Below are 23,894 nucleotides of genomic sequence, written 5' to 3' on the forward strand. Positions count from 1 at the left end.
GAGAGTCGGACAAAACATGGTTCGTCGTTGCACATTATGTAACGAAGTTGGTGGTCGTCACACTGAACATTTACTCTAAAGTAGTGCAGCCACTGATTCGATGTACAGTTTGATTGTACTCTACTGTTTTGTCAATAAAACTTGTCATAAATACTGTATTCTGCTGTTTCATCCAGCATACCGACCTCATAGAACATGCAAAGTGCTGTAGAAACTTTATACGTATCTCATTTCCGGCTGTAGGTTCCTTATATCAAAACGTTCAAAATTTCATCGTCTACAATCCCCAAATTTTTAAAACGTCATTCTGATATACTCTGTGTATGTATACACATATATTACAAACTTATTTCATTAGTAAAAGTGCATAGTTGCAAAAGAATTCATTTTTATTGTTTGGGCTACAAACAGTTCAAATCCGCTACTTTTGGAGCACAACCACGCTACTTTTTAACCTTCAGATCTGGCAACACTGCTTCCAACGAAGAAAATGGCTGATTTTGTAGATGAATGAAAACAGAATGACAAATAAATTGTGTATGTGTTGTATGTACTTTAATTTATAATCTTTTACGTTATTTAATAATTTTTGATTTTATAAATGTAACGTTTTAAAAATAAAACTTTTTTAACTTTATTATTCTATGAAGATTCTTTATATTTGTTGTGTATCTAGTTAGTTATAACCTGATTTTGTAAATGTAAGGTTTTAAAAATAAAACTTTTTTTAACTTATTATTTTATGAAGATTCTTTATATTTGTAGTGTATCTAGTTAGTGATAACAATTATCTGTCAAATTTACCATTTTAATGCTTCTCATATTTTCCTTAGCAAGCATTCGATGAAGTCGTCTTGCTGCCATTTTGTAAACGACATGCTTCCACTCTGGACAGAAGTCGCTCAAGAGTTGGATGCACATACAAAGATTCTTTCTGCTTATGGTTGCTGGACACTGCCATGTAGGATGTACCCTTATTTGTACGTTTGTTAGAAATGACACCATCCACACTCTACTGATTTTACAACCCTTGACCTATTTTTGATGGATTAATATTTTAATAAATACTTGCAATTAAGATACAGATTAATCTTCAGTCTAATACAAAATAGAAGTCAAGCAGGCACAACATGGTTGAGAGAAGCAAATGATAGGCAAACATGGGCACAAATAATACAATTATGTAAGGGAGGTTACACCATAATTTGAAATAGTAGAATAAGCTGATGATAATGATGATTAGTATAAGAAAGCAAACAGTCTAACTGTCTTTCTTTAGGAAGATTTATTTTATATTATTAATAATAAGCCAAACTATAGTCCAAATAAACTGGAAATTAATATGATTATTATAACATATTTGGACTTTGCTGTTTATGTATATTACAATGATTTGTTAACACCAATGAACAGAAAAAGCAATATTTTAATGCTTGAGATGACAACTTCTAAACTGCATATCAGTAATTATCTTGCTTTCAAAGGCTGCCCTGGAGATGTGGGATATACAATAGGATGCGTTATACAAAGATTTTATTTTGATTTTTGAAATTTTATGTGGAATATTGTCATGAGATATTTACTTGAAATTATGGTGTTATGGATTTTTTAGAAACATTATATTTACTTTAAATCCTGATAAGAATCATACAATATTAATTTTAAATCACTAATGTGATTTTAGCAACTGAAAAAGTAATTATAATTTTAAATTGAATTAATTAACATCCACAATATTGGAAATATCCAAAATCAGTCAGTATTTTCTAAGAAAATAGAAAATTCCAAGTTTATACCATATTTTCGTGGAATGACTGGCATGCCAATCTATCCAGGGGAGACCAGGAAATCAGATATTTCCATATGATAAAAAACAGGCATGCCAGTTTAAGTGAGACTATAGATCCCTCTCTAGAAGGCACATTAAACAAAACGAACAAGTTTTTATTCTATAACTATAAAACTGTCAGCATTACATCAAAAACTATTTAAATATTTAATTTCTTCATATTGTCTTTTTTCTAATGATGTAAAGTACTCTTGGAATTCCGAAAGTGCTTTTTTAATGTGTATTTTATTGTTGCTCAATTTAAAAACACAAAAATAAACATATTAAATTTAATTAGGGTCATGTAATGTACAACAAGGAAAATAAAATTGTTACCAAAAGTTGCTCATTATCAGTTTAAATTATATTACCTTTTACTCTTATTACCTTTTTAAACTCTTTTTTTGAAAAATTTTTATAGTCACTATTGGCTTGTTTTTTTAAAAAATTGAAGTTTTATATTATCCGAAAGTCAGAAGGGAAAGAAAAATATAATTTTTTTGTAATTTTACATTTTATGTAAGAAGAAAACAAAAGAAGAAATTTCTGACTCCATTGAATTTTTATAACTTTTTTGGAATAAATTATATTAGTTTTGTATTTGTGCAAATTGCCATTATATTACTGATTGACTAGGAGAGAGAAGGATGATTTTGATATTTTAGTACGAGTAACTATTAAGAACGTTTTATTTTTTCTTTTAGACAAATTTTTTCCAAATCTGTAATTGCTTATAGTATTTTTCTCTTTAAAATAATTGAAATTATTAAATTTACTGGATTTAATGTTACAACTTATTTCTTTGTAGATTTTAAATATTGTAGAAAGTATAGAAAGTATTTGTAACAACTTTTGTAATAATTGTAAAAAGTATTTTGAAATTGAGATATAGTAGATTTAAACAATTTTTGTTGTTCTTGACTGGCGAAACAGAATGAAAATTAAGATTAGTTATCATCATATGTTAAATGATGTATCTAAATAATGAGCTTGCTTTATTCAACAATAATTAAAGAATTGCAATTAACTAGATATTTTTCCAAATGGAATCAATGACTTGACTGAACTAATAGTTTAGTGTCTATAAAGTAATGCTTTGTTTTTTATTGACAGAAGATGAAATAAGTTAAAAATTAATTGAAATATGATGATACAAAAATCACAAATGTTAGAAATCCAATTATCAATAATTTATTAATAAATATTGTTAGATAATCTACACATGTTTTAGTTAATAAATTATAAATTAATTTAAGTTGTTAAGAAACAATAATAAATTTATTATAATATTACAATCTGTAAGTTAATATTAAAAGTGATAAGAAAATAATATTTTAAAAGAATATAAAATAGAAATTAGAATATAACAGACTTGCTTTTTAATAACAGATTCTGATGCTATAATATATAATTATTCTTTGTAGTATGCTCAGCAACTAATGGAACTTAGAAATACTTTGGACGAAAAAGAAAAAGAATTGTTAACAAAAAACAATCGGTAAATTTTATTTTCTATTAAATTATTATTTACTTTTTTAAAATAAAATTAATAAAATGATTTGATCATTTTTAATATTACTTTAATATGTGTGTATATGTATACTGTATATATAGACAACTTGCATATGATATATTGGAATGTTGGATGTATGTGATTACACATGTACAATTTGATTGGTGCCACATTTGTGATGTTACTGTTCTGTTATAATGTCATCTGATACATGACATTATAACAGAACAGAAAATCTGATACAATACTAGTATTGTATTGTATTCCAGAGACACATGGCAAGTTTTTCCATCAAATAACTTTATTAGTTGAGTAGATACAGTACATTGTTTTGTACTCGTTTCAGGCTTTGCCCCTCTTCAGTCAGCTATAATAGAATATATATTTTTTATTTATTACAGTAGAGAACTTACATAAAAAAAACAATGAATACACAAACGATATATAGACGTACCTTTGGTTACACTTTGTATAACTTAAAATGTTGTAAAATCTGCTTTAATCCTTTTATGGATTTTGGAAGATTTTTTCCCCCCTTTTTTTAAATTGTAATGTATACTGGTTTATCCATAAAAAGATTAAAGCAGATTTTACAACATTTTAAATTATACAAAGTGTAACCAAAGGTATATATCATTTGTGTACTCATTGTTTTTTTTTTTTTATGCAAGTTCTCTACTGTAATAGATAAAAAAAATATATATTCTATTATAGTTGACTGAAGAGGGGAAAAGCCTGAAATGAGTACAAAACAATGTACTGTATCGACTCAACTAATAAAGATATTTGATGGAAAAAGTTGCCATGTGTCTTTGGAATACAACACAATACTAGTGTTTACTATGTCAGAATTATAAAACAGGACAGTTTCAAAAAACAAATGATTTTACTTGTTATTAACATTACAATTTTTTTTATAAAACTCATCTATATCCTCAAAATTAAGCTTTTAGTCATTACAATGATACAATTACCTAGCACTATAGTTTATTTTAATGTACAGTGGGTGATCGGTTAACGAACAGATCGGATAACGAACACTTTGCGAAAGATTTTTATGTTCGGACAACGAACACATGATTGGATAACGAACACCCCACAGAACAAATACAAGAAGAAGCGACGTAAAATAATGAATACCGATTGGTCTTCCCTTGTCTTCGGGCAACAATTCGAAACTTTTCGGAGTGTGGGAGACGTCGACATCGACGCTCAAGCCGATCGGATAGTATTCCTCCGAACTTTGAAATCCTCCCTTGTAATTCCAGCCTTTTATTTTTCTGACAAAACAATTCTTTTGTGTATTCGCGAGACTGTCGGGTAGGCACTCGTTAAGTTTTGCGTCTATTTTTCTTTTCGAAAGATGAGAGTATAATAGCAAAGGTAGAGAGTGGACAGAAGATACCTAATGTTGCTGGGCAATATGGAATAAACAGGTCTACAGTAGGCCTCAGTTCAATCTTATTTAAGAAAAATGCTGTATAATCAAAAAGACTCCAGCAGCTAAAGCAGTAANTATATTATCCGAAAGTCAGAAGGGAAAGAAAAATATAATTTTTTTGTAATTTTACATTTTATGTAAGAAGAAAACAAAAGAAGAAATTTCTGACTCCATTGAATTTTTATAACTTTTTTGGAATAAATTATATTAGTTTTGTATTTGTGCAAATTGCCATTATATTACTGATTGACTAGGAGAGAGAAGGATGATTTTGATATTTTAGTACGAGTAACTATTAAGAACGTTTTATTTTTTCTTTTAGACAAATTTTTTCCAAATCTGTAATTGCTTATAGTATTTTTCTCTTTAAAATAATTGAAATTATTAAATTTACTGGATTTAATGTTACAACTTATTTCTTTGTAGATTTTAAATATTGTAGAAAGTATAGAAAGTATTTGTAACAACTTTTGTAATAATTGTAAAAAGTATTTTGAAATTGAGATATAGTAGATTTAAACAATTTTTGTTGTTCTTGACTGGCGAAACAGAATGAAAATTAAGATTAGTTATCATCATATGTTAAATGATGTATCTAAATAATGAGCTTGCTTTATTCAACAATAATTAAAGAATTGCAATTAACTAGATATTTTTCCAAATGGAATCAATGACTTGACTGAACTAATAGTTTAGTGTCTATAAAGTAATGCTTTGTTTTTTATTGACAGAAGATGAAATAAGTTAAAAATTAATTGAAATATGATGATACAAAAATCACAAATGTTAGAAATCCAATTATCAATAATTTATTAATAAATATTGTTAGATAATCTACACATGTTTTAGTTAATAAATTATAAATTAATTTAAGTTGTTAAGAAACAATAATAAATTTATTATAATATTACAATCTGTAAGTTAATATTAAAAGTGATAAGAAAATAATATTTTAAAAGAATATAAAATAGAAATTAGAATATAACAGACTTGCTTTTTAATAACAGATTCTGATGCTATAATATATAATTATTCTTTGTAGTATGCTCAGCAACTAATGGAACTTAGAAATACTTTGGACGAAAAAGAAAAAGAATTGTTAACAAAAAACAATCGGTAAATTTTATTTTCTATTAAATTATTATTTACTTTTTTAAAATAAAATTAATAAAATGATTTGATCATTTTTAATATTACTTTAATATGTGTGTATATGTATACTGTATATATAGACAACTTGCATATGATATATTGGAATGTTGGATGTATGTGATTACACATGTACAATTTGATTGGTGCCACATTTGTGATGTTACTGTTCTGTTATAATGTCATCTGATACATGACATTATAACAGAACAGAAAATCTGATACAATACTAGTATTGTATTGTATTCCAGAGACACATGGCAAGTTTTTCCATCAAATAACTTTATTAGTTGAGTAGATACAGTACATTGTTTTGTACTCGTTTCAGGCTTTGCCCCTCTTCAGTCAGCTATAATAGAATATATATTTTTTATTTATTACAGTAGAGAACTTACATAAAAAAAACAATGAATACACAAACGATATATAGACGTACCTTTGGTTACACTTTGTATAACTTAAAATGTTGTAAAATCTGCTTTAATCCTTTTATGGATTTTGGAAGATTTTTTCCCCCCTTTTTTTAAATTGTAATGTATACTGGTTTATCCATAAAAAGATTAAAGCAGATTTTACAACATTTTAAATTATACAAAGTGTAACCAAAGGTATATATCATTTGTGTACTCATTGTTTTTTTTTTTTTATGCAAGTTCTCTACTGTAATAGATAAAAAAAATATATATTCTATTATAGTTGACTGAAGAGGGGAAAAGCCTGAAATGAGTACAAAACAATGTACTGTATCGACTCAACTAATAAAGATATTTGATGGAAAAAGTTGCCATGTGTCTTTGGAATANGTATATATAGACAACTTGCATATGATATATTGGAATGTTGGATGTATGTGATTACACATGTACAATTTGATTGGTGCCACATTTGTGATGTTACTGTTCTGTTATAATGTCATCTGATACATGACATTATAACAGAACAGAAAATCTGATACAATACTAGTATTGTATTGTATTCCAGAGACACATGGCAAGTTTTTCCATCAAATAACTTTATTAGTTGAGTAGATACAGTACATTGTTTTGTACTCGTTTCAGGCTTTGCCCCTCTTCAGTCAGCTATAATAGAATATATATTTTTTATTTATTACAGTAGAGAACTTACATAAAAAAAACAATGAATACACAAACGATATANGGAAAATAAAATTGTTACCAAAAGTTGCTCATTATCAGTTTAAATTATATTACCTTTTACTCTTATTACCTTTTTAAACTCTTTTTTTGAAAAATTTTTATAGTCACTATTGGCTTGTTTTTTTAAAAAATTGAAGTTTTATATTATCCGAAAGTCAGAAGGGAAAGAAAAATATAATTTTTTCGTAATTTTACATTTTATGTAAGAAAATAAACAAACATATTACCCTTCTACTTTCAAAACAGATTTTATGTTAAACATTTTCCTCTGCAATGTTTTATTTTGGAGATATTTCACTTTTTCAGGTTAAATATGTCTCATCCTATATATTGTTTGTCAATTTAATGTTACTGTTGGAGGTTTTAAATAATAATGCAATAAGCAATTAAAAAAAATTTAATGTAAGGAAACAGACACAAGACAAAAAAGACAAAATCTGAAAATGTAAGTTATGACATCTGGAGGATATACTAATTATACAAATACCATCTATATAAAAAAAATTCCAGTTACATCAACTTTCATTCAGAAATGTATTTGAAAACTAGAAGGATTAATTTTTGATTTGTTTTATAATTATTAATACTTTTTATAAAACAAATCAAAATCATTAATTCGAAAGAAAAATTTTTCATTTTCTACTTTTTAGAACTTTCTAATCTCCTCGATTCTTCCTTGTTGGAGTTGAGGGCTAATTCCTGGAATAACCAGTGTAATGAGTCTTTTTGTCGCTGTCGCCGGACGAGAACCTTTTTCTTAACTTCGTTTCAGTATCTCCGTTCATTGCTTAAGCGACCCGGAGCGTCCACTCTCCACTTCCATACTTCTCGCCGTTCTCTCCTCAAATGCCCTTTGTCTTTTCATCATTGTCCTAAGGGTCATTCTAACTTCTTTGTTCTTTCATTTCTCAGAACTGGTCATCCCACCCAAGGGACAGGGATTAAGATAGGAAAGTTCTAGAAAGAGATGGAACAAANATTATAGTTGACTGAAGAGGGGAAAAGCCTGAAATGAGTACAAAACAATGTACTGTATCGACTCAACTAATAAAGATATTTGATGGAAAAAGTTGCCATGTGTCTTTGGAATACAACACAATACTAGTGTTTACTATGTCAGAATTATAAAACAGGACAGTTTCAAAAAACAAATGATTTTACTTGTTATTAACATTACAATTTTTTTTATAAAACTCATCTATATCCTCAAAATTAAGCTTTTAGTCATTACAATGATACAATTACCTAGCACTATAGTTTATTTTAATGTACAGTGGGTGATCGGTTAACGAACAGATCGGATAACGAACACTTTGCGAAAGATTTTTATGTTCGGACAACGAACACATGATTGGATAACGAACACCCCACAGAACAAATACAAGAAGAAGCGACGTAAAATAATGAATACCGATTGGTCTTCCCTTGTCTTCGGGCAACAATTCGAAACTTTTCGGAGTGTGGGAGACGTCGACATCGACGCTCAAGCCGATATATACTGATTGGATAGTATTCCTCTGAACTTTGAAATCCTCCCTTGTAATTCCAGCCTTTTATTTTTCTGACAAAACAATTCTTTTGTGTATTCGCGAGACTGTCGGGTAGGCACTCGTTAAGTTTTGCGTCTATTTTTCTTTTCGAAAGATGAGAGTATAATAGCAAAGGTAGAGAGTGGACAGAAGATACCTAATGTTGCTGGGCAATATGGAATAAACAGGTCTACAGTAAACCTCAGTTCAATCTTATTTAAGAAAAATGCTGTATAATCAAAAAGACTTCAGCAGCTAAAGCAGTAACAAAAATCACTTCTGAGAAATAAAGAACATCAAAGAGTTTGTAATGGAACCTGAAATGGATCTGACAACAGAAGAACGCCTAGAACTTTTGAATGAAGAACACCAAGAAACTCGGCAAGATATGTTTTCTTCTGAAAAAGAGGATTAATGTCGATATCTGTTATTAAAGATCCTTTATAGAAGTGGGAGGATGTCAGAACAACGGTCTTAGAATGGCATCCAAACCATGTTGAGGCTTGGGGACCTCTACAATTACAATGCTATTAATTACTTACGAAAAATCGTGAAGAAGAGAGAAAAGCAATCGACATTAGACAGATTCTTTAACCCTTTCAAACAGAGAAAACATGACAAATAAAAACGCAACACTGTGTATGTATGTAGTTTTATTAACTTATTACATATAAATAAACGTAGTAAGAAGGTATATATTTTTTATTTTTTAAGGTCTCCAGAACAAATTAATCAAATTCCCATTAAAACCTACGGTAAATCGATAATCGGTTAACGAACAATTCGGATAGCGAACAAAATCTTGGAACGGATTATGTTCGTTAACCGATCACCCACTGTACTTGCTAAACTCTCTTGCTAAGAAAGGTATGTTTTGAAGAACTATTCATCAAAATCTTTGGATCAACCCAGTCACTTGTTACAAAATTGTGAGCTTCAAGTGATTTGTACACTTTCATGTGGTTAAGAGTTAAAAATTGGGTTGTTAAGACAAAGTGCTACCATATTCTATATTTGATAATGAACTACAATCCTCTATGAACAAATTTGAGTGATCTGCATATGAATCAACTCCATCACACATTACAATTTTAATTTTGTACTAGTCGGTGTCTTGAGCAGTGGGAGTTGTTAAATAACCTGGTAAAAATGTATATTTTGCCATTTTCTAAATGTGATAAACATTCAGATAACCTGTGTTCATCTGGAAGGAATAAGCTTTCCAATAGTGAAAGAATTTTAAAAATTAGTTTACTAGATTCAAAGTTCATCTCTAACAAACAAACATTCTCACTTTGTTTTAAATCTATACTAATATATAAACTTTATAATCCATCAGTTTATTTAGAACAAAAAAATCAATGTTTTTGATCATCTTAAATAACTGTTGTTCAGAACAAAACTACTTTAAATACAAAAGTTAAATAGTAGAGCAATGAATATTTAACCATTAGTTTAATTATAAATGTAACAAAATTACCAAGTAAAATTAAAAGTTTAATTGGAAGATATGTGCGCATCTTGATAACTAATACACTTCTTTTTGCTCTTATATATACATCATTTCCCTGATCTTAACCAGGATTTTTTACAAGTTTAATAATCTGAACATTATTCCATATAATAGTATTTTCTTGGACAGATGCAAACAAGAATATCATAACTATTTAATAAAAATTGCCAGGACAAATATGACATTTTACAGAAAAATATATTTCTTAATGACTATACATACAGAGATGAGTCTAAAAAAAAAAATATCATAACTTTTTAGTGTTGTGTGTATCATTTTTCATTAATAATTGAAAAATTCTGCATATCTTTAAAATCTAATAATAGTTTAGACAATAAGAAGCAGCAGAGTTATAAAATAAAATTTGCCCAACAAAAAGATTACCAAACTGTACAGAAAAAAATTTTTAAATGCAACATTTGATTGCTATAAAAAAGAAATCCATCTGTTTATCTGCTCCTTAGGAATGAAAAACATCTTTTCAACCAAAAACAGGTATGTACTATGCATGATGATCATTTTTACATCAGTTGCTGTTAGGTTGATTACATCTCCAGAATACCATTAGAACTCTGAACACAAAAAAATAACACTACTATATTTTTGTAATTTGCATGTCTTAGAAAATATTATTTTATGGTTTGGTACTTGGTTTGTTAAACATGTTGGAAAAAATTTTTAATGTAAACAAGGTTGCAGAAATATTAGAGATTATTATACATAAATTTTTTTCAAAATTCATTTTTTATCATGATATTGTATGTGATAAATTCATTGTTTGTGAAATATGGTTATTTGAATAAATTTTCATACAGCTGAATATTTTTATATTTTATTCTTTTATTAAAAGAAATTAAATTAAAATTTTTAGTAAACTACTGTTTGAAATATTGTTTCGTAAATATTTGTAACTTTGAATTTTGTGATAATTAGAAATTGATTAAATTTTTTTATAAATAATTTTCTTAAGGTGTAATAATGGATTATATATTGAGAAGTAGTAGTAATATAGGAATTGTTTTTTATCTAATTTTAATACTGCCATTTTTATTAAAATAGATTGAAAGAGTTAGAAATGGGATTATCAAAAGCAAAAGAAGATTGCAAAGTATTAGAACAAACAATTCAGGACAAAGACATGATGCATCAGGTATTGATGATAATAATAACAATAATAAAATTATTTCTGATTTATAAACTTTTAAGGATGCATTTTTGAATCAACCATAAAAATATAACTGTGTATAAATTCAGAAAATATTCAGTAAAATTAATTTGTACAGTTTATCTCAGTGATAATTTACCAATTATAATTATACAGGAAAACCTGTGAAAATACTTATTAATTTTTTCTTTGAAGATATTTTGCTAAATTTTTTTAGTAAATTTGTGAATTGCAATATTGATATTCATATCTATTTTAATTAATTTTTTAATGTTGAAGTATTAACTGAGTTCTGGAATTGTTAATAAACAAGTAAAACTCAAAGTATAAGTCTCGCATATGAATATGACTTCTCAAAGAAAGATCTAGATATAAAGAAAAAAGTGCTTTGGTTTTGGATGTGATCTGAATGCATAGCTTTAATTCTGTTTATTAATTTAACTAAATAAGCTACATTTATTCTAGTTTAAATAGCTAGAATTAGTTTTAACATATCAAACAACATGGATTCAGATACAATATATATGTGACTGGAGTCAGCACCTCTTCAATGCCATGTCAGGATGACATCACTGTATCCCGTTCAACTCAGAAGCTGTGATGGCTAATTGTTTTTGTTAGAAACTAGGTCATGTGAGCAGTTGTGTGCATAAGTGATTGGATTCCAGATGGAGGACTATGAGACAGTGCGACAGAAGTAATGCACTTAGATACTAGATTTAACAAACTAATAACCATTTATTTTGAAAAGAAAAAGATTTCCATGACATATACATTGTAATATGTCAAAATAACTGGTAGGTGGTTGCAAGAGAGAGTAAGTTTACATGATAATGCACGTAGACATAAATACCTGAAGTTTGGTTGATCTTCTGGTAGACCAGAGGCAAGAGAGTCTCTTTTGACAGGTCTCTTTCAATCAGTCTCTTTTGACAGGGTAAACAAGGAAGGTTGGCATTTTAGAGGAGTTCAGGATAAGATATTTGACATGGAAATTTTCCTGTTCTGGGCTGGGAGTAGAGATGAAATATAGAATTTTCCTGGGGGTTGGTGACGAAGTTAATTCCAAAGAAAGCACTTATGAAATCCATTGGTGAAAAAGTTAATTCAAATATGTGGTACAATGTGAACATGGTGGGTTGATAAGCTGGCAACAACTGACTTGGCTGGCTCTTAGTTGTCATATTAAATCCGTGAAATCAGGACGGCATGTCAGAAGGTTGCAGGAAAGCATTTCTTTCAATGCTGAGAACATATAGGAAGAGATGCTCCTAGGTTTGAAAGTTGACAGATATCACTGCTGACAAAGTTATATTATTAAAAAGTTATATTATTTTTAATTTAAGTTGTTGATTTGATGTCTGGATTCTCACAAATATTTTCTATCTGTTTCTTATATCTGAATCTTGATTGCTTTTTTTGGATAGGCATGTCATTTTAGATATTATTTATTTATTAACATTTTTTTAAAAATATGTATCACCTGTGAAGATTTTATCAAACTTAAATTAAAATCATAATTTTTAAATGTTATTTTTTTAAATGGAAATTTTTATATTTTATTAAAATTATGTTTTCAAATAAAAGAAAATATATTTTCTTAGACTGTTTATTTATTTCCAGGTTCTAAAAGATGAATATGAAGCATTACATCTAGCATTTAGTAGTTTAGAAAACAATTACAATCGTTTAGAGAAAGAACATCAAGATATTATATCAAGATGGATTGCTTTAAAAACGAGAGATGCTGATAGATTAAATGCAGAAACTGAAAGAGTACAAAAGTATAATTTATTATTTTTTATATTAGAATATAATTTTATATAGTAATAATAACAGAATTAAAGTAATTGATTTTCCAAAATAAAATACAAATATGAAGTACAGTACATTTAAAATAATAATAATATGGATTTTTTTTATTTGAAATTTTTTTACCTATTAGCCTTTCTGTTATAATTAAATCAAATTAAATGAAGATGCAAGACATCAATTTTTTTTTTCTTTTCATATATTGCATTAACATACATAATTATATAAAAACAGTTTTATTCAAATAAACTTAGTTTTAAATTCATAATAATTTCTGCCACGTATATAATAAGAAATATTTTCTTAATATAATAATTTTTTTTTAAAGTGATTTATCAGAAATTATGTATTTATAAAGATTTGTGAAAATATGTTTCATTAGTTTTGTTTATACATTATAAGTTTTAGTATAATAATTGAAATATTTATAAATATATTTGAAGACACACACTACCTTAACTGGTTTCACCAGTTAAGATAGTTTGTAATTCTGTGCTACAGTATATGTGTAGATCTGTACCACAGTAATGTATTAGAAATTTATGGGTATCAAATTATTCTTTTTATTAATAAGTATTTTAATCTTATATTAATTAGCTCTTTGCATGCTTCACTTTATTATGTAATGACTACTCATCTCTCTTCTGATAATTTGCACCCTATTAAATATCTTGCATTTTCATGGCTTCATTTCTGTTTCAAAATATAAAAATTATATATATTTTTTAAATATTTATGATAAGTATAGTTAAATTTTTTGTAAAAATACAAAAGTCAAAGAGGAAATTTAAAAACAGCTTTTTTCCCAATCCACCCAGAATTAACATAGTGAACAGAAACTTCAAAATATTTTAGTAATAATATGTATTAATAAGGGAATTTGTTACAGAGAAATTGGTTGAGAAAAAAATAAGTGGAATAAAAAATATATAATATAGTGTATAAATTGAAAAATTTTAGAGAAACAGTTCTAATTTATAGAATTATCAGATGTGATAGATCTAGGAAATAAATACAAATACGTTGCACTAACCTTGTATAGCTTTGCAGATATTTAGATCATAACACTAACATTTTTTACCCATTTCTAGGGTCTTCTTCAGGTGTTCTATAAATTTTTCTGGTGCAATATGAGTGATTCTGATTTTTAAACATTCCAGTCTTCAATGCTTCTATCTTCGAAATTTATTTTTTAAAATTTCAAAATTTAAATCTCCAAAAGACATGTGCCTATATCTTTAATTAAAATTGATTGATAGGCCTTTGCAGTCCATTTTAAAAATTTCTAATGCCTCCAGATTTTGCAGTTGGTTTATATGTTGGGTTTGTCGGATCATTGCTGCTTATTGTAGATTAGATGTAATGCCGTTTTCATTGGCATATATCACCAAGGCAGTATTGCCCCCTTTTTTTTTTAATGTCCGTTTTGAGTTCACAGAGGCATTGTTTGAGCAATCTTTTTGTAGATCCGACATATATGAGATCTCTAACGAATCTGTTAGGAAATAAATGAACAACTTTTATTCATATCTTAATTTGGATAGAAGTAGAAAAGGTTCAGCTCTGTGTTATGTAAATAACAATCATTAGTAACTCAGATTAAAGTTATAAATTTTATAGTCAATATATCAGATGTGAAATGTATATTTTAGTCAGTCAATATATTATTATTGAATATAGTCAAATAAATGTAAACATTCCAAATCCTGATGTATTAATACTAAATGAAATGATCAAACATTCTATATAATTTAATAAGTTTTAAATTATTATAATTTTTAATTTCAATAAGAGATATTGCCTAATGTCTATCTCTAGTGCCAAATTACTTAATTTCTAATTATTAATAGTCAAATAAAATTTTTCACATACAAGATGTGTTACTTTGCCTTTGTGTGTGAATTAGTTAAAGATAAAATCCATCTTTGCTAATTTTCTAGCATATTCTTTGTTTTTTTTTAAATATACTAAGCTAGTATTCCGTCCACATTTGAAAAATTTCTTGAATAATTTGATATTCTGTTGATAATACACTTTATGTTATTGTTTATATTAGAAATTTGATTGAACTTATTACCTTAATCATATGACTAATAAAGAGAAAACTGTCTTTCAGCATTATACACTCTAATAATTTCATAAAAGCATAACTGAATTAGTAAAAAACAGCTGTAATTTTATCAACTGAAGAGACTGTGTAGGTATCTGTTATCATTTATACTGTAAGTCTTATCTATTGATCAAATTTAAAGCCTGGATAATATTCTAATAGTGTGTTAAATAAATGAAGGGTTTGAAAGTACCTGGCCTGGAATTTGCATGGGCAATAAAATGAATGAAAATTGTTATTAATGTCAAAACCCAAAATAATTACTATACATAATTAAAAAAAATTATCTCTTTATTAGTATAAGCCCAAATATGTACAGTCAAGAAATAATGCTAGAGAATAACTTTCAAATAAAGATAATTTATGAAAAAACCAAAACAAATATACACAAAACTTTCCTGACACTTACAAATTAAGCTATAACTATCTCCACAAAAACTGACAAGCAAAATATGAAAAAATATCAAAAAAACACAACGAATCTTACTAATACATTTAACCATTACCAATAACTATGCAGTCACTGGAACTGCAAAGCCTTTCATCAGTCTTGCTCCTTAGTCATCTTGTTTAATTTATCAATTGGTCTCTTCCTTATAGTGTGGTTGGGGTGATATTACAAGCATATGCCCATTTGACTCTATTTACATACTTAATTGTTAACATTTCATTCATTCTAGTAATTGGTCTTGTTAATTCATGCCATCTCCCTTACAAGTAATTTTATAATTGATTTTTGGCATTTCCAATGACAATTTGGGGTGGGAGATTATTCTTTTAACTTCCTGTGGAAGTCTTCCCCTCTCAAGATGCTGTTTCTGGATTGATGTCATAAGTTGCTACCAGCAGTCATCATTGTAAGGTGAGTTAATCTTGAATTTTGCCTGGGTGATGTGCAGTAGTGTATACTTAACAAAATAAATTCCCCAAAATAAATAGAATAATGAACTAAAAATAATCCCCAAACAAAATAGAAGGGGTCAGAATCAGCTCTTTATAATATGAATAAATAAAAGTTCATATGTGTACCAATCATTATGAATATAATAGTTAATGATGATTGGTAGATAAGACAGAGGCTTGGCATTTATCCTACTTATACAGAATGAATGAAAAATTAGGAATTATACCCAAATATGTATAAGATGCATAATCTGTGATAAATCTAATTATCATTATGACCAATATACTTATGACTTATGTTGTTCAGCATCAGTACTATCTTGAATACAATTTAAAATTTCAAATAAAAAGGAGGAAAAAGATGAAGTTTTGCTACAGACTTTGTCATTGTTGCAGACATGAACTTATCCACAGGTATAGTGATAAAATGTGAGAAACAAAGTGTTCTTGAAAAAAAAAAGTAGATTTACAAAATGACATTGATAAGAACATGCACATATGACAACAAATATTTGTTACTTCAAAACAAATAAAGATATCTCAAAACAAATTTCATTATTTGGCTTTTTCAGACAATTTTTATTGAGATAGAGTAGTCACCATCTTCCATTTGATGTCCTTAAGATAAAAAGATTTTAAATGGAAGGAGGCATTCAAGTGGCACTGGGTCAGACAACATATATCATAGGTATACTCATTAGCCAAATACATAAAGGGTAATGAGTAGATTTATGCCACATTAATTATCATAAAGATATTTTTGACTCATGTATTGAGTTTTACACCATAATCATCATAAAAATAGTCACTATTATTTTACAAAAAAATCTGTAATGATAAAAACTATACTACACAAAAAATAATAATAGTAATTATAACTTTCTATGGACTGTTAGAATAAAAAATTTTCAAATGTATGACTGCATTGTGAAGAATGGATGCTTTATATTGTGAAAACAAAAATATTATCTTAATGATTTGGAGATATAATCATATTGCACCCTTTTTTTAGATTCATAGAATTATTTGCTTTGTTTTTAATTACATAAGATATTTGAGAAACACTATGAATAAATTGAATTTATTCATTTAATCACATCTATCATATATCATCTGTCTTTAAATCTTAATATAAGATTGAAGATTTATGTCAGGAATAGAATTTGCTATATATTGATTTTATTTTAAAAAATTTTTAAAATCATTTAGTGCTGCCTTTTAGGCTGCATTATGTAAAACAGTATTTTACTTTTGAGTTCCCTCAGAAATGATTACTGAAAGATATATGAAAAAATTATATCAAAAAAAGAGTAAAGGAGAATAAAAAATTTAGTCAATAGGAAAGAAGAATCTATCTTCTCATTGAAGCAGTATATCAATAAAATTTTATTGTTTAAGCAGCTGACAAATTCTGTTCACTTCAGTCATTCTGTTCATTTATATTTTAGAGGACTAATAATTTTTTTATGTGCTGCAAAGAAGTTTTCTCACTATTTTTATTGTAAAAATATATTTTTTTATTTCAGTGGCAACTTAGTATTCAGGTGACATTCATATCTTTTTGAAGATGCAAGCAGAATGAGTCATATTGCAAATTTTATCATATAATGGTAATTTATTGAATTTGATAAGTAGCTCACATATACACATTATTAAAAATAGTACAAAGGTTCTTCTGTGCGTTGTAATGATATTTAAAATTTTTTGTGAGTTTTCATGTTCAGTGACAAAAGGACCAAAATTAGAATACAAGTTTTAATATTCCTTTCTTTGTTTTCCTTTTTCTCAATATACTTTTATTCATTTGTAGAAATAGTACATAGTGGAAAAAATAAATAAATAAAGTCTATTGAGAATAGGAAAATTTCCTAGTTTTTACTACTACTATTACTTTTTACATAAATAAACACTTCCAAGCCTAATATTTTCCACACTTTACTATATAACCCATTACTTTTTACATTCTTACAGTTTTCCATATCTTTAACTATAGTCAGTCTCCAATTTATGATCGTCTGACTTACAATCATTCATATTTATGATAGTTGAAACTAGTGCATTAAAAAGTTATTTTCAATTCTAAATGAACATTGCTAATAGCATGTTACAAAAATTAAATATTAAATGTAATATAGTAATGGGTAGTATGCNCTTTTACAAAACAAAATTGTGCATTAGTTATCTGAAAAATTGCTGAGTTTGTAAAATATATGACAATTTTTTTAACAGATATTTGACTTAAGTGGACAATGTTTCCAGTCCTAAGAGTGTCTGCAAAATCGTATGATTTTTGATTGCATTGATCAAATATGGTTGACTATCTGTATAATTAACATTAATCTTTGTTAACAAAATACCATAATTAATAAATATTAAAATGTTAATTATTGATTTGAAGTTCAATACACTGTTTAAGTGTATTGTCACTTTATTATATTTTATGTGCATAAAATGACTAATTATAATATACATATATGCAATATAGGTTTATGCATGGCCTTGAGACCCTTATGTCATTATCATCGTTGTTTGAGTTGGAGCATTAGCAAAACCTCTTTTATGTGGCTTATAAAATTGAGTTTGTTCTCAAAATTTGATCAGTTGATTTTGATTAAACTTTGTCATTTTACATAATATGAGATGAAGAAATTAAAAATGTAATAAAATTCAAGGGTCATGATTTTGTTTTTGAGATACTGTGGGATCAAAGTGACAATATCCAAGGTTACTAGCATGAATGCACATGATTTTTTAATTCTTTTTATTTTATATTCAAGTCAATAACATTGTTTTAAGGGCACTTTTGGGGCCCCTTAAAACAATATTATTGGCTTGTTAGTGCACAGAACACTGACTTGTTAGTGCTTAGTTTATATTCAGACAGAAAATGAACTGTATCTAGTTAACTTAGAATGGGAGTTCTGGAACAGAATTCTTATTATAAATTGGGGACTATGTATATACTATTTATTATATTCACTATATTTTTATTTCTTTTAGCCAGTCTTTTTTTAATTATTGCTTTTCTAAACATTATTTTTAGAGTATTTTTTTATTGACAGTAATGTATGGTATACAGTATATTTTTTAGTCAATATTTACAAATAAATTTGAGTTTATTTTTTGTTTTGCATGAAAAGTATTCTTTCTCATTGATGATTATTTATTCTGTTCTGAATTGCAAATTATATATTAAAATAAATCAATAAACAAATTTTCTTTCTGAATATTTATTAAAATTTAAAACTTTCAAAGTCAGCTTTAATTTAAGAGTTTAATATAAATCATTCTTAGCAAAAAATTTTTAATTGGATATTAATTTCCAAAATTTATGGAATATTTTTATTAAAGAGAATTACATTTTATTATGCTGCTGTTATTAATTCCAAACATTAATAATTTGCCAAATTTTACTATTTATCACTTGGCTACAATAGATTAATTTGTAAGTTTAAATTTGTCTCCAATTATTTTCTTAGACTTTCTAAAATAAACCAAATTAGTTTTAAATTTAAAATTCAGTAATTTTTTTGGAATACAAATTATGTCAAAATTTTGAGAAGCTCTATTTATATACTTTATTTGTTTATTTATTTACTACTACAATTGCTATTATAATACTGTATGATTTCTATAATAAAATAGTTATAGTAAGAGTAGTGGATAATTGAAGGAAATTTTTTTTGTTTTGTTTATTTAGTACAAACTTCCATAAAATTAGATATTTTTATTTAATGAATTATTTAATTTTTAAATTAAATTTTGGCGATATATCACATTTTAAATTCTAAGCTATGAACATTAATGTCATCAGATGATAACGGTAGAACTATTTACAATTCTACATTATTTTAATTATTTTTATAGTAACTTAGCAACATTTTTTAGATATTAATTGTATTTAATACTCATAAAATATTAATACATATTTTAAACTAATGCATGTGTATATTTATATAAAATTGCTTTGATTGGAATGATTTCCAATGATGATACAGAGCTCAATTTATTGGCATATATTGCTGAAGTAACTTCTATGACATATTTTGTATTATCAGTAACTTTTGCTTGTGTAATAAACTCTACTTGTGCAGCTACTACATTTAAGTGATTTATATTTAAGTATCATTTTTTAAATGTATTTTGATACTTTTCTTTTTTTATTTTTAAACTTTTAAATTGACTATAATTTTTCAATTTTATTTGAAAATACAGTGAAAGTTTGATGTAATATAACCTAAGTTTAATAGATACCTGGATTTAGCAGACAAAAAGTCCAGTCTAAAGATAGTAGTAAAAATATTGAGGCATTTTTTTTCTTTCTGCAAGCAATGGACAAAAATTTCCTACCCATCCTATTCTTAAAAAAAACCTCTGTTAAGTAGACAATATAAAATGGATTGTGTTTTCCATGAATGTCAGTTTTAAAAATACCGTACTTTGGTGCCATCATTTTGTGGGAATTTTTTTGTCCTTAAACTTGTCAAAAATTGTTTTCACAGAGTTCCATTTTTTAGATAATACTCTGATGCACACTATCTCAAATATTGGTAATTTGATTCTGGCATTTCTCACTTATATAACAGAACCAGAATAAATGAAATGAATTTTGTGTTAGGAAATTTGACAGATATTCACTGTGAAGGTCTGGAACATATAATTGTTACATCATCTGCCTGGTTCATAAGAATGCAAGCCTGATTTTTTTTTTTAAGGTTTCTCAAAATTAATTATTAATTTCTGATTGTTAAATGTGGTGCAAAATGACACTTAATGCTATTTTTTCCACACATTCTTTCACAAAATATATTTTTTTACATATATTCTTTTACAAAACAAAATTGTGCATTAGTTATCTGAAAAATTGCTGAGTTTGTAAAATATATGACAATTTTTTTAACAGATATTTGACTTAAGTGGACAATGTTTCCAGTCCTAAGAGTGTCTGCAAAATCCAGTTTCTACTGTAATATGATAAAATTTACATTAGAGATTAATTAATTTTGGAATATATTTGAATATTTGTATTATTGAATAATTTGAATTTATTGTAATGTGTTTTTGAAATCAATGTTTTTTGCAAATAATTTATTAAGGCATATGTTGAAAACAATTATACTTACTATAAATGCTAAAAAGTTTTTGTTTTTTAATATTTCAAAATAATATAAGCTAATTTAAATCCTGTAAATATTTTTTATAAGTTTAATTATGCACTTAAAATCTGAAAGTTTGAAACCTTATAAAGACAATTGCTATGTAATGCATTTAGCATGCAAAGGGTTTTAATGTTACTGGCAAATTTAAACGTGATATAATAAAACAAAAATAAACAATGATAATTTTTTAAAAATAATATGAAAAGTATCTACCAATACAATAGGAAATTTATTCATTCTCTGATAGTCTTATAATTTAAGACATTGTGTAAGATATGTTTTACTGCTATAAGTTTACTATTATGATCTAGCTTGAAATTTGAAAAGAAAATTGCCTAATAATTGTGATAGTAATGGTTTTTGTTTGTTATATTTCTTTCTTATAATTTTCTTATTTAAGAAGTTTCTTTGTATTGAAGAGAACTTTTGATTTATTATTTTTGATAAAATAGTAGTTTTTATTTTTATTATTATTCTCTCTCACTGTTTAATTCTCTTGTTTTATTGGATAGTTCCAGTATATATCAGTGCCAGCTGCACAGTGAATAGCATAATGCATCTGTTGAAATACAGTAACTGTACAAAATAGCAGAAACAAGCAGTGTTGTGTTAGATTTGCAGAGTTTTTAAAAATTTTAAATTAGCAAAGATGAACAATGAAAATGATGACTAAAGTAATTTTTTATAAAATGATGATGATAATTAAATTTCATATAAATCAGTATCTAAGTTCTATGTACTAAATTTTAACCCCTTCAGAATTTGTGATCAACAGTTTATGTATTATTTATTGATATTTAACAGTAGCCTGCTATACTTGTACAACTAAAATTTGCCATGTGGAGATCCATTTTTAAAGCATATATGGTATTTTTATTTAAAATGTTTCAGTTTCTATTCTATATGCTAAACTGCACGTAACCTAGTTAGTGATTATCTGTAGCAAAACGTACATTTCAATTAAAAATATTAAATGTACAATTTTTATCATCATCATAGAAAAACATTATATTTAATGAAAAATTATAAGATTAAAAAACTCATTCTTTATGAGTATTTATTAAGGCTACTAAATATAATTATGAACTGGTGTGTTGTTTGTTACATACTGGAATATACCCATTATTATTATTATGTTGGGTTTAGTGAGTTATACTTGGTTGACACCAGTTGCTGTGTACAATGCCAAATTAGAGTCAAGACAAAACAAGACAAAAATTAAATAAATATGTCAGTGTGTGTGTCTATATTCAGGAATTTCATAACAATATGACATGTATTCAATATAGTGGCCTTCTGTAGTGTGTTGTATGTGTTTCTATTCAATACCAATACAAATGCTGTAGATATGGATGTAGATGTATTTATATTACTGATAATGAGATTTTATTTTAATTTCATTTTCTTCATTACCATAATTCAATGCAAGAAAAATAATATTTTATGGGATTTTTAAATTTTAAAAATATTATCTTAAAATAGAAACTGAGTTTTTACTTTGTATGAGATGTACAGATGAAATAATTATGAATAGATAAGTATTTATTTGCAGTAGAATCCTGATTATCTGAGGTAATATGGACTGATCCTACTTTGGATAATTGAAAACTCTGATAAAATGGATGGTCATGACAATTTCAGATTAAAAATTATGAATGCAAAAGATTTATATGGATATTTTAAATCTCATTTTTACATTGTAATGAATTCCATCATATATAACTTGATAAAAAAAAATATTGTTCTTATTAACTATTAAACATCTAATATGTACAATAGTTTTAAGAATAGAAATGTATATTATTGTAGTTACATTTTAATATGAATGAATTATCTCACATTGAAGGTAAATGATAAAAGGTAATGGAAATGTTAAATCATTTTATAGTAAATGTTATTGTTTTAAACTTTCTGTTATAAAAGTAGTGTATTCACTTACAGGTTTGCCTTGGATAATGCAGAACTTAAGCTAATCAGGATTTTATTGTATATGTATAATATTTTCATGAATATATATGTTACTGTGAATGACCGATATCTGGCAAATGTCAGCATTCACACAGTTGTTTCGTGTATGTATGAAATATTTGCTAAATATCATTATTTCTCACTTATACTGGCAAATGTCAACATTCAGCATGCACTGATGGTGAATGTTGAATAAAAATATTTTTATTACGTTAAGACAAAAATGCAACATTTTAATATGTCAAAATAGGAGAAAGCTTAAGTAACAGCACATGTAAATAAACTGTTGAACCTAAAACGAACAGTACATTCTAAATCATTAAATAAAATAATACAATAATAAACTTACACATAAATTATGTGATTAATGTTATACAATTTTATTTATTCAACAACTTAAACTGTTATGGCACTTTCAATTGCACAAGAGTCCCTTGCTTTTACAACTACATTTATTTGTGGAACATTTCTTTTTGTAATGACAGCATGTATAGCCTTGCTCTCCACTTTTCAAATTATCTGCAGCTGCTTCTCTCAGTGATATTTCTTGAGAAGAAATCTCATCTATGGAAAGTAACTTTTCTTTACAAATTATGAACTGATTACGGGTATAAAGCTGCTTGAGGGTACCATTTTTGTTTACTAAT

At 26.6% G+C, this 23,894-nt stretch overlaps 1 protein-coding gene across 1 annotated transcript in view; it reads left to right on the forward strand.

Annotated features, from left to right (window-relative positions):
* LOC111636083 (autophagy-related protein 16-1-like) overlaps nt 1-23,894 on the forward strand; it is a 116,143-nt gene that overhangs the window by 19,384 nt on the left and 72,865 nt on the right. Inside the window, exons 4-6 of the mRNA XM_023381253.1 lie at nt 3,253-3,326; nt 11,190-11,280; nt 12,919-13,079. Coding sequence (XP_023237021.1) covers nt 3,253-3,326; nt 11,190-11,280; nt 12,919-13,079 — 326 coding nt within the window. The remainder of the gene's footprint in view (nt 1-3,252; nt 3,327-11,189; nt 11,281-12,918; nt 13,080-23,894) is intronic.

Source organism: Centruroides sculpturatus, unplaced genomic scaffold (genome assembly GCF_000671375.1).
Source record: "Centruroides sculpturatus isolate CEXI.00-Female unplaced genomic scaffold, Cexi_2.0 scaffold731, whole genome shotgun sequence".
NCBI lineage: Eukaryota > Metazoa > Arthropoda > Arachnida > Scorpiones > Buthidae > Centruroides > Centruroides sculpturatus.